The sequence below is a fragment of the Vidua chalybeata genome, chromosome 17 (genome assembly GCF_026979565.1).
Source record: "Vidua chalybeata isolate OUT-0048 chromosome 17, bVidCha1 merged haplotype, whole genome shotgun sequence".
Lineage (NCBI taxonomy): Eukaryota > Metazoa > Chordata > Aves > Passeriformes > Viduidae > Vidua > Vidua chalybeata.
The window spans coordinates 3,768,767-3,781,192 of NC_071546.1; the positions used below are offsets into that span (position 1 = coordinate 3,768,767).

The window sequence follows — 12,426 nt, forward strand, 5'->3', positions numbered from 1 at the left end:
CACTGCTCAATTAATTCAGTTTTGGATTTGCCTTTATAAGAGAAATTGTGAATATATGTATATGTCTCTCTGTTTCTAGTTAGTTCCCCCATGTGTGAGAGCTAATTGCTAGTGAATGGATCCCCAGGGAAGAAGAAACTTTATTTGCTTAAGTACAATATAATATTCCATCAATGGGTTGTGAGGATGGAAGTGTAGGCTTCCCTTGGTGTTCTGAATTCAGGCAGCACTGATGTTCCTGCTTTTCCTGCCTCTCACCCTCTATTCCAGGTGTTGAGGACTCATAAAAGGATGACTTGCTTGGGCTGTCCTAACAGGAGGGATTTTTAATCATAAGTTAATAAAATTGTCTTAATGCAACAATGCACAGTTCATGACAGGATGAGAAGTGTCCAGCCAGACACAGTAAATTCCTATTTGAGAAAGCTATTTCCTCCTGTGGTAATAATTTATATTTCTGCAGGATATGCTTTATATATCCGCAAAGTGTAGTGCTGTGGGTAAACGTATAGAGGAAATGCCCAAGAGTGGAATATGGATCTTCAAAGGTGTAGCTTCTGTTCTGATCCCTTCTGTTTCTTGCTAAAATCGTTAAGCCCTACAATTCAAACATTAGGGTCAATTCACTCTTCTGCAGCTGTAAATGGTAGGTTTTTGTTCCATTCCCAGAATTATTTGCAGCTAACAGTTCTGAGTTTTCACTTGTCTGTAACCTGAGTAGCTTTGACTGGTCTTGGAAAATCCTACAACTAATTATGGCTGCAACATGCCATTTCCATCCCTGGGAGTGTCCAAGACCCAGCTGGATGGGATTTGGAGCAACCTGGGATAGTGGAAGGTGTCCCTGCCCATGGCAGGGCATTGGAACTGGAACGTCTTTAAGGTCACTTCCAACCCAAACCATTCCATGGTTTTTGATAAGGCACATCTGCAAAAAACCTGCAACAGTAACAATTTAGCACGGTTAAAGTAGAGCCTTATGTTCCCTTACACATGAAAAAACTTAACAGAACATTGCCACTCATTTTTTAATTAGGATATTCCATAGTTTCATTAATCACTGACGGTTGTGGAATGATGACATTTCTTTCCACACCTGGAAGCTGCAATGAGAAACCTTCATGCAGTGAACCAGAACATCTTCCTTTGGAAACAGAGGGCTCTGGGGAGAGCTTAATTTGAAGAAACAGCCTGGATTTGGTCAAAAAGCTTGATTAGGAGGAGGTTAGGAGTGTTGTAGGAGTTCTGCATTGTTTGAGCTCCTCTGTACATGGAGGGTTGTGCTCATTTGGTTTTCCTGTCTGCTCTGCAGCCATTAGCTCTGATTGTTACACTGAAAGGAACATAATTAACAGCTGGATGCAAAACAAGTGTGGCAAATTGCTGCAGAAGCAGATCACGAGCTCTCCTGCCTTCTCTTGTGCACTGTTGTAGTTGTCTCAGAGTGTGAATGAAAAAGCTGTGGCTGGCTGGATCCATCTCCCGGGCACTTGGGTGCACTTTGGTCACTGTGGTGCTGCCTCCAGACTGGAGTCTGAGCAGAACGTGGTGACACTGAGTGGTTTTCAGCTTTGTTACACAAAACGCTTCCAAAGCGTGTGAACTTCCCTCCTAGGCACTGCTGACAGCCAGATGCTGAGCTGAAATGTGGCAGAGTGTGAAGTGAGAGAGGGGCGAAAGAGGAAGGGGACACAGAAACTCCAGGCTTTGTGGCTGTGGGAATGAGAAGCGCTGTTAGTTAGTGTTTAGTTGATAGAAGGAGTCAGCACAAGAGGTGGCACAGAAGCAGAGGGGACATTTGGCTTGGCTGTGCTCTGGCAGGATCTCCAGACACTGTCACAGCCATCCAGGTAGGGATCTGATGTTTGCTGCTTGTCCTGGTGCCACCTGCTACAGATGGCTGCCTGACAGAGCATGAAGATTTTCTTGTCTGAAACCCCTCCCTGAGCTCAGCCCCTTTAAAGCTCCAGCCCTGCCAGTATTTTTCCCTCTGAAAGGTGAGGCCAGGTTGACAACCCCGTGTTATTCCTTATCCTCACATTGATTCAATAATCAAACTGAGGTGCTGCAGGTTTGATTGTCCCCAGGTCTTTTTTCTGGCTCTCTGCAGGTCTCTGGTTGCTGATCCAGCACTATGCCCCGACGGGGAGAATTTTTGGCTGCTGTGTGAAACCTGCTTGAATTTTTGAGCAGCTCAGAAACCAAAGCTCCTTAAAAAAATCCTTTCTGGAGCTGCATTTTACCTCATTGAGTTAAAATGAAATTTTTAACAGCACAGTTGCAATCAATAACTCTTGGCCGTTTTTCCTTTAAATGGGAGATGAGCAGGAGCCTGTGTAACACCGCTGGGAGTGATGGGGGGTGCTGCCAGCTGCTCTGCCAGCCTGGTGGTCCAACAAGTGACTGATGTCTTCAACCCAGAATTGTGAAAAGTAGCACTGCAGGAATCAATGAGAATATTATTTTTTTGAGGGAATGAAAGACTCTACCGAGATTCCTATTGATTTTTTTGCCTCTCTAATGACTTGTACTACATGCACAATCGGGCAGCTCATTATTATCAGGGGAGTTGAGGCTGGATTTCTTGATGCTGACAGGTCTGCTCATAGCACACAGCATTATTCTTCTGGGACATTTTGAAGGTATGGATAGAGCTGCCAGCAGAGAGATGCCATTCATCCCTGTGGAGATGGCCATGAAAAAAATAGGGAGGTTGAGTTCAGCACGAGCCGTGCTCTGAAAGATGAAATGGCACCAGGGCTGCCTGCATCACTTCTGTGAGCTGCTAACCAGCTTTGGGGAGCTCTGTGTTCAGGAGGATTTTGGGTGTACAGTTTATCCACTTACATTCACTCCTTCTGAATCTCATCCTGGAGGTACTGGCGCAGAAATAAAGCAGCTGTGAGAACACTTCACTCTTTGTACACCCCTGTTTCCACATCTGGTTGACCAGAGGATGTGTTCCTGAGTGTTTTCTGCATAATAAATAAAATCTTCCTCCAGCCTACCCTCATTTTTGAGAGGTTAAGAGGAATGGGTGTCCAATCATCAACTACAGATCATTCACATAACTTCCTATTGTAAATAATAAAAGCCCTAACCACTTTGTTAAACTCCCTTCTCCAAATGACACAGATACTAAAAAAAAACCCTGATAATTGGAACTGCAATAATAGGTTTGGCTTAGTCTTTGGAAGGAAATAGCAATTTCCTGAAGCTGGCAATAAAAATTACAGGGGAGTCCATTGACCCTGTGCAGACATATTTTAAGACTACAAACCACTGGCTGCAATGGGATAGAGAATAAACACACAGTTTAGGGCTCTCCTGAACTTGGGCAAAATCTGTTGAGGACCAAATAAATAACTCCTTAAGACTGGACAAACCCATGGTTTCTACCCTGTGTGAAGTAGGTTGCCAACAAGTTCCGTGTTCAGCTCTAGGACGTGGGGAGCTAAAGCTGGAACTGAGGCCAAGGGGAGAGTGGTGATTCCTTGTCTGGTCCATGCAGTGGCAGCAGATAAAATTGCCTCTTGCCAGCCTGAGCTGCCTAAAAATCTCTGTCTATTGTAGGGCAGCCCCCATGGCACTTCTGGGGACAGCAGGTCCTGCTGGGGCTGGCAGGTGGTTCTTCAGGCGAGGCAAGCTCTGTTTGACTGCTGCAAAGTCATAATCATAGTAAAGGAAAGGGAAAATGGTGGGTGTGAAAACAGATGGATGAAAAAGCTTTGCTGCTTTCATTGTTGTTCGTAGTCTGTAAACAGCAAGCTGTCAGTTTCAAAGAAAAGGGGGAAAGAAAAAGATCATGTGGCTTTTTAGGTTGTGAAGATGCAGCTGTCACATAAACATATGTCCTGCTGCCCCCGTAGCCCTTTTCTGCAGAAAATTGTTCCCATCCAAACACTGACGAGACAGAGGCAGAACTCATTTTGTTATCATCCATTTCACTTGAGTGAAATGTGCGTTTAGGAGCCTCAGTAATTAGTAGACAGCAGCAGCTCCTTTGCTTCTAAAATGAAAGAATAAAGCTATATTAAAAGAATGTTTTAAAAAGCCCTGGAAATGCAGGGGGATGCTAAAGCAGGCTCATGGTGTGCAGTTTCCAGGCTGTGGGCAGGAGTGGTGTGGGCAGAGAGGGCTTGCCCAGCTCCTCAGCACGACTCTCTCCAGAGGGTGCCCGGGTTGTGCTGATGGTAGGTGAGGTCCTCCCTCCAGGAGAGGCTGCCAGCACCCTGACACACAGTGTCATATGTGTCCATGGTGTGTGGACTTAAAAATAGAGCCAGGGTTCAGCCTTGAGGGAGGGTACTCCATAATCCTTTATTCATTGGTAAGTAAGTTCCAGAAAGCAGATTTCCATCCATGTGTTGAGGTAGGCATGGGGATGGGCTTATTCTGCAGTGAGATTTCAGGGTATGGAGCATGTTGGGAAGCGAGGGTTGGATCAGGAGCTGCAGGATGTAGTCCTGGAGTGTTTTCCTATTCCAGGATCTCAGTTAAAATGTGCCTACGTTGTTCCATTACTGTTTGGCTGTAAAATGTCTGCCTTAACCTGGCAGTGATACAGAGCTGAAGCAGTACTGGCATCTTAATTTAATTTATTCCTGTGAGTTCAGCCATTACATGCAAACAGATATGCAGAATATGTTGGCTTTCTGGGTATTATTAAGATGTTGTAGATATATAAGGCCTTGTAAAAGTTCTGTGATATCATAAAATGGGAAATAAGTTTTGTAGCATTTGAAAGAATATTCAGAAATTACACAGTGACTGAATTTTGGGGAAATATTTGGCGTGTTTTTTTCCTAAAGCTTCTATTATTATCTCTCTATTTAATTATTTTTCTTGCCATTGCTTTAGGCAAGCTGGATAGATCATTGATAATTACCAACATTGTTTATTCCTGCTTTGCTGGTGGCTAAAGAGAAGCACCTTGCAGTGATAGGACAAGAAGTAGTGTGTGCAAATTGAAAGATGGGAAATGTAGCTTAGGAAAAAAAAAAAAAATAAAAGCATTGTCACTGCCTATGGCACTTTAAGGTGCATTCCAACCCATTAACATTCTATGATCTTTACTGTGTACAGGAAAGCACCTTGAAGCAAAAGTAATATTTTCAGAAAACAAACATGATTGTGGGAAAGTGGGTTTAGTGGGTTTTGGGAGGATGATTGGGTTGTTTGGGGGTTTTTTTGGTTGTTTTCAGGTTTTTTTTTTTTTGGGGGGGGGGGAATGTATTTATTTATTTTGTTTCTTCTTAAAAAGATTCGTGCAAACCTACAAGTCTCAGTATCAACCAAAGAAAAATAGAGTAAATTGAAAGGGATCTCATTTTTATGAAACACCAAAGAGATGAGCAGTGCAAAGCAATGGAATAATCAGCCTCAATCCAGAATATGGACTACATTCAAGTCTTTACACTAGCACTGCTGGGAGCTGATGTCTGTGCAGGTTCTTTTATCTTTTCCTCCCCAGAAGATGCAATTTGAAATGAAGTTCTGAAGTCCACGTCTTGTTCCTGTAGCTGTTGCTTTTGGCAGTGCCAGTTCTCCTAAGAGCTGTGGTTGTGCCATCAGTGGATGCAGATTCAAACAGAACAAATTCTGTTTTCCCAAATCGCCCTGTGGGAGGGTCTCGTGCAGGAATGCACACATGTTCAAATGAGATCATTCTAGACTCTTCTTTTTCCAGCACTGACTAATTTCTCCAGCTTTCTGTTACATTCTGAAGCCAGCAGAAAGCAACAAATACACAAGAATATTTTCCTCGACAAAACGTGAGCAAGTGTCCACCTACTTGTAGACTGCAAAAATCTTATTTTTTTATTTTACTCTCCATTTCTGGTTTTCCAGCTCACCTTGTTGTAGATCAGAAACTACATCAGGACCTCTCTGTCTTCTGGTTCCCAGCACTATGTGCAGAGACAGCTCTGAAAACAAAGCTGTGTTTTTCCTGCTCCATACATCCCAAGCAGCAACAAAGACTTTGGATTTCCAGAATAACTGGCAATTCAAACTCGTTACCCACGAGGCAGAGGGGAGTGGGGAGCTCTGTGTGCAGCTGTGGTGACTTTGCAGTGCCAGTGTTGGTGCAGGTTATGCAGGGGAGCTGATTTTTGAGAGGCAAAGGGATGTAACCAAAGATGTCTCTGGTTAGCTGGGATGAACAGGGCTTCAGTCCCACTCTGGATTGGGAAATAGACATGGTTTGTCCTCGAGGAGCCAGGAATTCCTTAAGGGAATTTGAAGGCAAGGTCAAAGGGAGGGTTTGTCCTTCTGGGTTTGTCACTGCTCTTAGGCTGCACACAGTGTGACTTGTATCCAGATTGTGTGGCATCACAGAAAGGGATCAGAGGGAATTGCTCCTGTGATTCCCAGTGTTTCCCAGCATGGATCCTGCAATCTTCCCCCTTCTGTGTGCAAGAAAAGCATGAGGAGAAAGGCACACTGGGGCTGTGTGTGTCTGCTCCAGCCAAGGAGGATTTGTCACAGATGGAGCAATTTTCTCCAAGAGCAAATTCAGATTTGCACAAGGTTGGTCCAGCATTTGAGGACGGAAGGACACGCTCAGCAGTGCTTTGCTGGGCTGTTGTTTCCAGAGCACAGACAGCATCCATATTAATGCAGCATTGTTAGCACAGTAATTTATGCTGGATTCATTACACCTGAGACGTGCAGAGGCATAAAGTGCTCTGCAAGCCTTGCAGCAGATTAGTGCCTGACAGAGGCAGCTCTTTAACCAAGCAGCACATTCCCATTTGGATGGCAATCACAGGCTGGACAGCAGCAGCCCCTGCCAGGAAGGGCTGTGCAGTGAGGAGCTGGGGACTCCACAGAGGTTGTGTTTGCAGCGGAGGTGGCCTGAGAAAGCTGCCGAGTTTGAGCTGTTTGTGAAGCCAAACACAACATTCGGATCCAAATCCCGTTTCTGCAGCTCTGCAGGCTCCGGGGTGGATTGAACACAAAGCGTTGGGTTTTGTCCCAGCTCTGCAATGAGGAGCTGCAGTGGTGAGGGTTGTTAGAACAGCTCGTTTGGCAGAGGCAGCAGCACAGAATGTTGGTCTGCTCCACATCCATCAGAGAGCTGAAATATTCAAATGACTTCTTCGGTGTCTGTTTGCCATGTGTTTAAATAAATACCCAATTTACAAAATTTGCAGTAATGGTGCATGAAAATGAGATGTACAGTGGCGTGTACTTTTGACCCAAGGCTTGTCAGTCTATTACAGAGCAAGTCATTTAACTGGGAAATTCTATTAGCTAATCAGGCACTTACATGGGACCCATCACTCACACATGGAGCGTGGAGAAATGTGCTGTCACTCCCAACTTTTCAATACTTAAGAGAACCAACTGTGAGCAAGTCCAGTAGTGTGGAGTGTTTTATGCAACAAGAACTGTTGGTGGTATTTTCAAAGATGAAGTGCAAGAAAAGATATATGTATTTTTAGTAGCTTTTTAAAGGAACGTGTGTTTACTGTAGATGGGCAAATTACACACTGTGATGTTTTCCTATATATTTTTCTTGTGTTTTTTTATTTTTCAGGAAACAAAAATCAACTGTGTCCGGCTGGCAACAAAAGGTATGTGGGTCTCTCTTTCCTGCAAAACACAATACCAGAAACTGCAGTGGTGGCACAACTTGATTACAGTTCCTAGCCAAAGAACCAGCCTCTTTATTTCCTCTTTTATTATATTTTTTTAAAAAGGAAGATTGCCAAGGCAGAACAACAATTTCTAGGACCACTCCACTGTATTTGTGGCCTCTGTTATTTTTTTAATGCAGGGTATAATTCTCTGTGGTTCCTCCTTCCCCTCGTTCTGTTGACAGCTTTTCTGTCCTGAGGCCTGTTCTTGCTGTTGGCAGAACATCACTGAAAAAGTGACATTAACTTCCCATTCAATTTGTTCTCTCCACAACTGTACAAAGTAGATAAGAGGAGATCTCGTGTAAGCCTAACCTTGTACACAGCAGGGCACAATTCTTACATCATGCCATTTTCATGGTATAATTGAACAAACTAGGAGACAGCATTCCTGATTTTCATTGTGGTGAGCTCAGAAGAGACCGAGCTGACAGGTCACACAGCAAACCCAAGACAAACAGCCCCAGGTTGGTTCACAAGGTGTAGCTCTTGAGGGACCAATGGTGACAATGTCTGAGCTCCTTCTTAGAGTTTACAACTGCTTTTAACAACTCTTCTAAAGATTTCGAAATCACCCCAGGGGCTACTTTTCCAGAAAAGATGTCAGACACCAATTTATTTGTAACACAGAGTAGCTGTAAAAAGATTTCCCCCACACATGTTGTAGTGTGCCAAGGAGCTGCAGGGAAATGCTGGGGTGTTGCCATGGGCTGTGCTACAGACTCTCCATTCCAAACTTAGCTTTGCCAGCTTGTGCTCTTGCTGCTTTGCTGTAATGTGAAATACCTGCATGGCTGCCTGTGGAGGCTTTGAGAGTTCACCAAAATTGGCAGGAACCCAGAAATCCTTTGAGGCACCATCCCATTTTTTCCATTCTTTTCTGTCTATTTTGACTTGTGACAGAAGTCAATGGCTTCAAGGTTCTTTCTCCTGATCCCTTCTGCATCTGCACTTGCAGAGGAGTTGGGAGGGCTCAAAGGGACCCCATTAGCCACTGGAGAGCATTTTCCATCTCCCTGTGGAGACCTCCCCAGGCTGTCACAGCCAGCCAGGCACTGGGGTGGCAGTGCCTGGAGCTCCCACCTGTGCAGGTGCTTTCCCTGCTCAGACTCACTAAAGCAGACTGGTGGGGCTGTAAGCAGTTGTGTCACCACTGAAAGCTGAGGAGGAGGAGCCATTTCTCCCATTCTCCTTCTCATCTGTGGCTCTGGTGCTCCCCATACCCTCTTGTTCCTTTCCTGTTTAAAAGTTCCTTGTAAAATCTTTATTTAATTCATTCTCTGGGTTACAAACATTCTATGTGTCTCAGTCTATGTGTCTCCTTCCTCTCAGTTCTCTCCGCTGGTAGTAATGTGACCATTTCAAATACCCAATTTTGGCTTTCTGGTGGTAGAAAGAGCAAGAGCAGGACTGGGTGAAATGAATCTCCACAAGTTTTTCCAATAGCATAGTCTCTTCATGTGATCAGAGATACTTGATTAATTACTTTTTAGAAACCTGTAGTTGCTTCCATTTCAGTTGTTCATTTTTCTGGAACTGATAGAAGAATGTTGTCATGCTAGCAGGAAAGATATTTGCTCTATGAGTATTCAAAAGAAAAAAAACTTACACAGCTTGAAAAATCCCATTCTGACACAACCTTTTGTTTGCACTCTCTGATTTGGGTACCTCAACAAAGTGGCCCATAAGTGTTTGACCTTCAGCTGACTTCTGCAAACTGAGATCATTTCCATTAACCCTGTTAGGTCACCAGGAAGAGTCACTGAGCCACCCAGTCACTGAGCCCCCTCCTTCTGTTGGTTCTAGATGTCATCTCTTTTTAAAAAAGAATCTCTTGCTAGGATTAATTCAATAAGAGATACAAAAGAGATGGGTAGAGCCTGAGGATGTCTAGAACCACTGCTTCTTGGTGATCTTATTCTTTAGGTTTTTTCCTTTATTGACTTGAATGGAAAAGGACAAGAAATGATGGCAGTTCTAGTGTTTATTCTCGCTGTCTCAATTCATATCACTTTTGATTTATTTCACTTTTGGTTCATATCACTTTTGATTTATAGGTAGATATCTTATTCCTCGGTGTGGAGTGCAGAAACCTCTGTGGAAATTCTTTTCCTCCTGCCCTGGCTCTGAATTGCAGTGCTGTAATTCCCAGTGCCTGGCCCTGAGCACGGAGCTGGAATACCCCAGCTGTGGCTCGTTTGAGGCAGGTTTAGCTCTCCAAAGGAGCAGGGCTGGTGCAGCTCGCAGGCAAAGGAGCACCACGAGCTGGGGTGTTGGTAACATCACAGGACCTGCCGCAGCTGCAGCTGAACAAAGTGGTTCTGTGGCTTTCCCACAGTTTCAGGTTTCCATATGTCCTGAGGCTGCATTCCCACCATACATTAATTCCATAGGAATAACGGGACCAGCCCCTGGAGAGGGGTGCTGTACCTGCCCTCTCTCTGCAGTGGGGAATGCACAGAGACACTCACAAAACTGTGATTACACCAAGTCCTGATAGCTGGAATGTTCTAGATAACCTCCTGTGTCTGTGCTGTCTTCTGTCTGCTCATTATATTGATTAGCCTTAAATGGCATTGCTCTGTCTTCCCCTTTATTTGAACTGGTGTTTTCCTGAGGATAGAACGAGCAAACCTGAAGTCTGCCTTGAACAGAATCATCAGAGCTGCCAGTGAGGATGCCACTGTGATGTGTTAGGAATCAGGGAAAAAAAAAAAAACCTTTTTTGGAGTCAGAATTAATGTCAGTATTAAAAGCTCTGCTTGAGTTGGTACCAGAGGGAAAAAAAAAATGATTTGATGCAAGAAAATAAATACATACTACTGGTGCCAGACTAAATGTTCATTTTGGAATAGAAGCCTAATTTTCCCATTTCTAGACATTTGTCACTGCAGCAGCTCCATTAGCACCAGTGAAATGAGTTCTGATTTACACCAGTGACAGGAGGATTAGGATCGAGGCGTGTTTAAGCAAGGCAAGAATTCTCTTGAAGTACTGGATTAACAAGGGCACTAAACGTGAGTGTGGGAGTAATTAGGCAGTGAAATGTGTTAGGCATGTGTTACTGGGGGATTGTAACACATCCTGGGTGTTGCTGCAAGGCACCTGCTCAGAAGCTGAGTCTCTTTAATTACTCGAGAGACAAACGGGGCTGTTCCACCGCCTCTCCTCCAGCTGGCTGCCAGGGAGTTTGCTCTCTGTCTCCCATTGCCCCAACACCAAGAAAAGCAAAGCAGAGCGCTCTTTAAAAGTGGCTTAATCCACTAAAAAAAAAAAAAAAAAAAAAAAAAAAAAGTTTTGGCGTTTTCCCAGCTTTCTTCCCTCCTCTTTAGCCAGAAATAGGCTGCTGAGATGAGCCCTTTTCAGTTCAGCCCAGCTCTGTGCAGGAGCTGCTTCCCAGCTCTCTGGTGATGCTCTCTCTTCATGGTTCTCTGTGTGCTGCTCCTGCTTGGATGAACTTGATTCTTGTGGTGGCAAGAAAAAGCTCTCAGATCCTTTTGTATTGATTAGGTTATTAAATATTGGGAGGAGGGGGTGGCGTCAGCATTTCAGAGCAGCAGGTCCTCCAAAGCAGAGCCAGTAGGTTCCCAGCTGGGCCAGCACACCCCGAGCTCGTTCCCCTCCATGCAGTGCCTCCGTGTGAGGGCTGGGTGCTGCCAGTGGCAAGGGCCAGTGGCAGGGACTCGCCCTCAGCCCTTGCTGGGGTGACCTTGGATGATCCATCAGAAAGCTCCCTGCGTTCGTCCGCTCTGTGTAGCCATCCCACACTTTGCCAGCATGTTAAACATTATGAACCTTTTGTATCTACGTATGTTATTTATTTTCAGATTCGTTGGTCTCAGATCTCTTGCCACTTCCCTCCTCACATGGGCTATTCTTGGTTTTGTTTTGTTTTGTTTTGTTTTTTGGTGGTTTTTTTTTTTTTTATTACTGGACTAATGTTATCTTTCACAGCATTAGGCACTTGGATGCACCTCATTAACATAAAACAGTATTTTAAAATGTTTATAATTAAACCCCAATTTACCAGCTCTCTGCCATACAATTTTCATTCAGATGGGTTATTTATAGGTTTTGCCATTTGGTTTCCTTGACAGCATTTGTTTTCATATGTCCCATTCTTTCTGAATTAACTGACTTGTTCTCCTTGTCTTAAAGCAACATATTTATATCGACACTTTATTAGAGAAAATTGCAACCTCTTACCAAGAGAGAGCGATTACCTCTTGTATTCCTAAAGTACATTAAATTAATTTCACAGTGTAATTGAAACCAAGGCAGAGGGCTCATTAATGGTTCCTTATCTCCCAATACTCATTTCTTCTTTCCTTAAAATGTGACTTCTTGCAAATGAAAGAATGGAACTATAATAATCATTATGAGGTACATTTTTATTTTTTTTCCTTTTTTTTTTTTTTTTTTTTTGTCTCGTGCATGCTGCCTGGGAACCATTTTGCTTGTTCTTAGCAGTGATAGGTAGACAACAGGTGACCACGCGAAACCCGCCCAGCCTCTTGAGCACAGGTGATTATCAGTTCAGAAAAAGGAAAACTGGTCAAACTTCCAGAGATCTGAGCAGCTTCATGACTTCTCATTTAATACTTGTTTTGCATGAGAAATTACTTTTACAATTGCTCCAACTACAGTATAAAGGAGGGCAGTGCTTTCATGGCGCTCCTTCAGTGCCGAGGTGGAGATCTGCCCGTGCTGAGGTCAGCTGAGGGCTCAGCGCCTCTTAAATCTTCACAGCAGCACCTGAGATCGATGGAAGAGCCCCATGGAT

General features: G+C 44.0%; 1 protein-coding gene across 1 annotated transcript in view; it reads left to right on the top strand.

Moving 5' to 3' along the window:
• The window catches only part of PTPRT (protein tyrosine phosphatase receptor type T), a 442,398-nt gene that overhangs the window by 346,756 nt on the left and 83,216 nt on the right, over window positions 1–12,426 (top strand). The window contains exon 13 of the mRNA XM_053958427.1: window positions 7,544–7,580. Within this exon, the coding sequence (XP_053814402.1) occupies window positions 7,544–7,580 (37 nt within the window). The remainder of the gene's footprint in view (window positions 1–7,543; window positions 7,581–12,426) is intronic.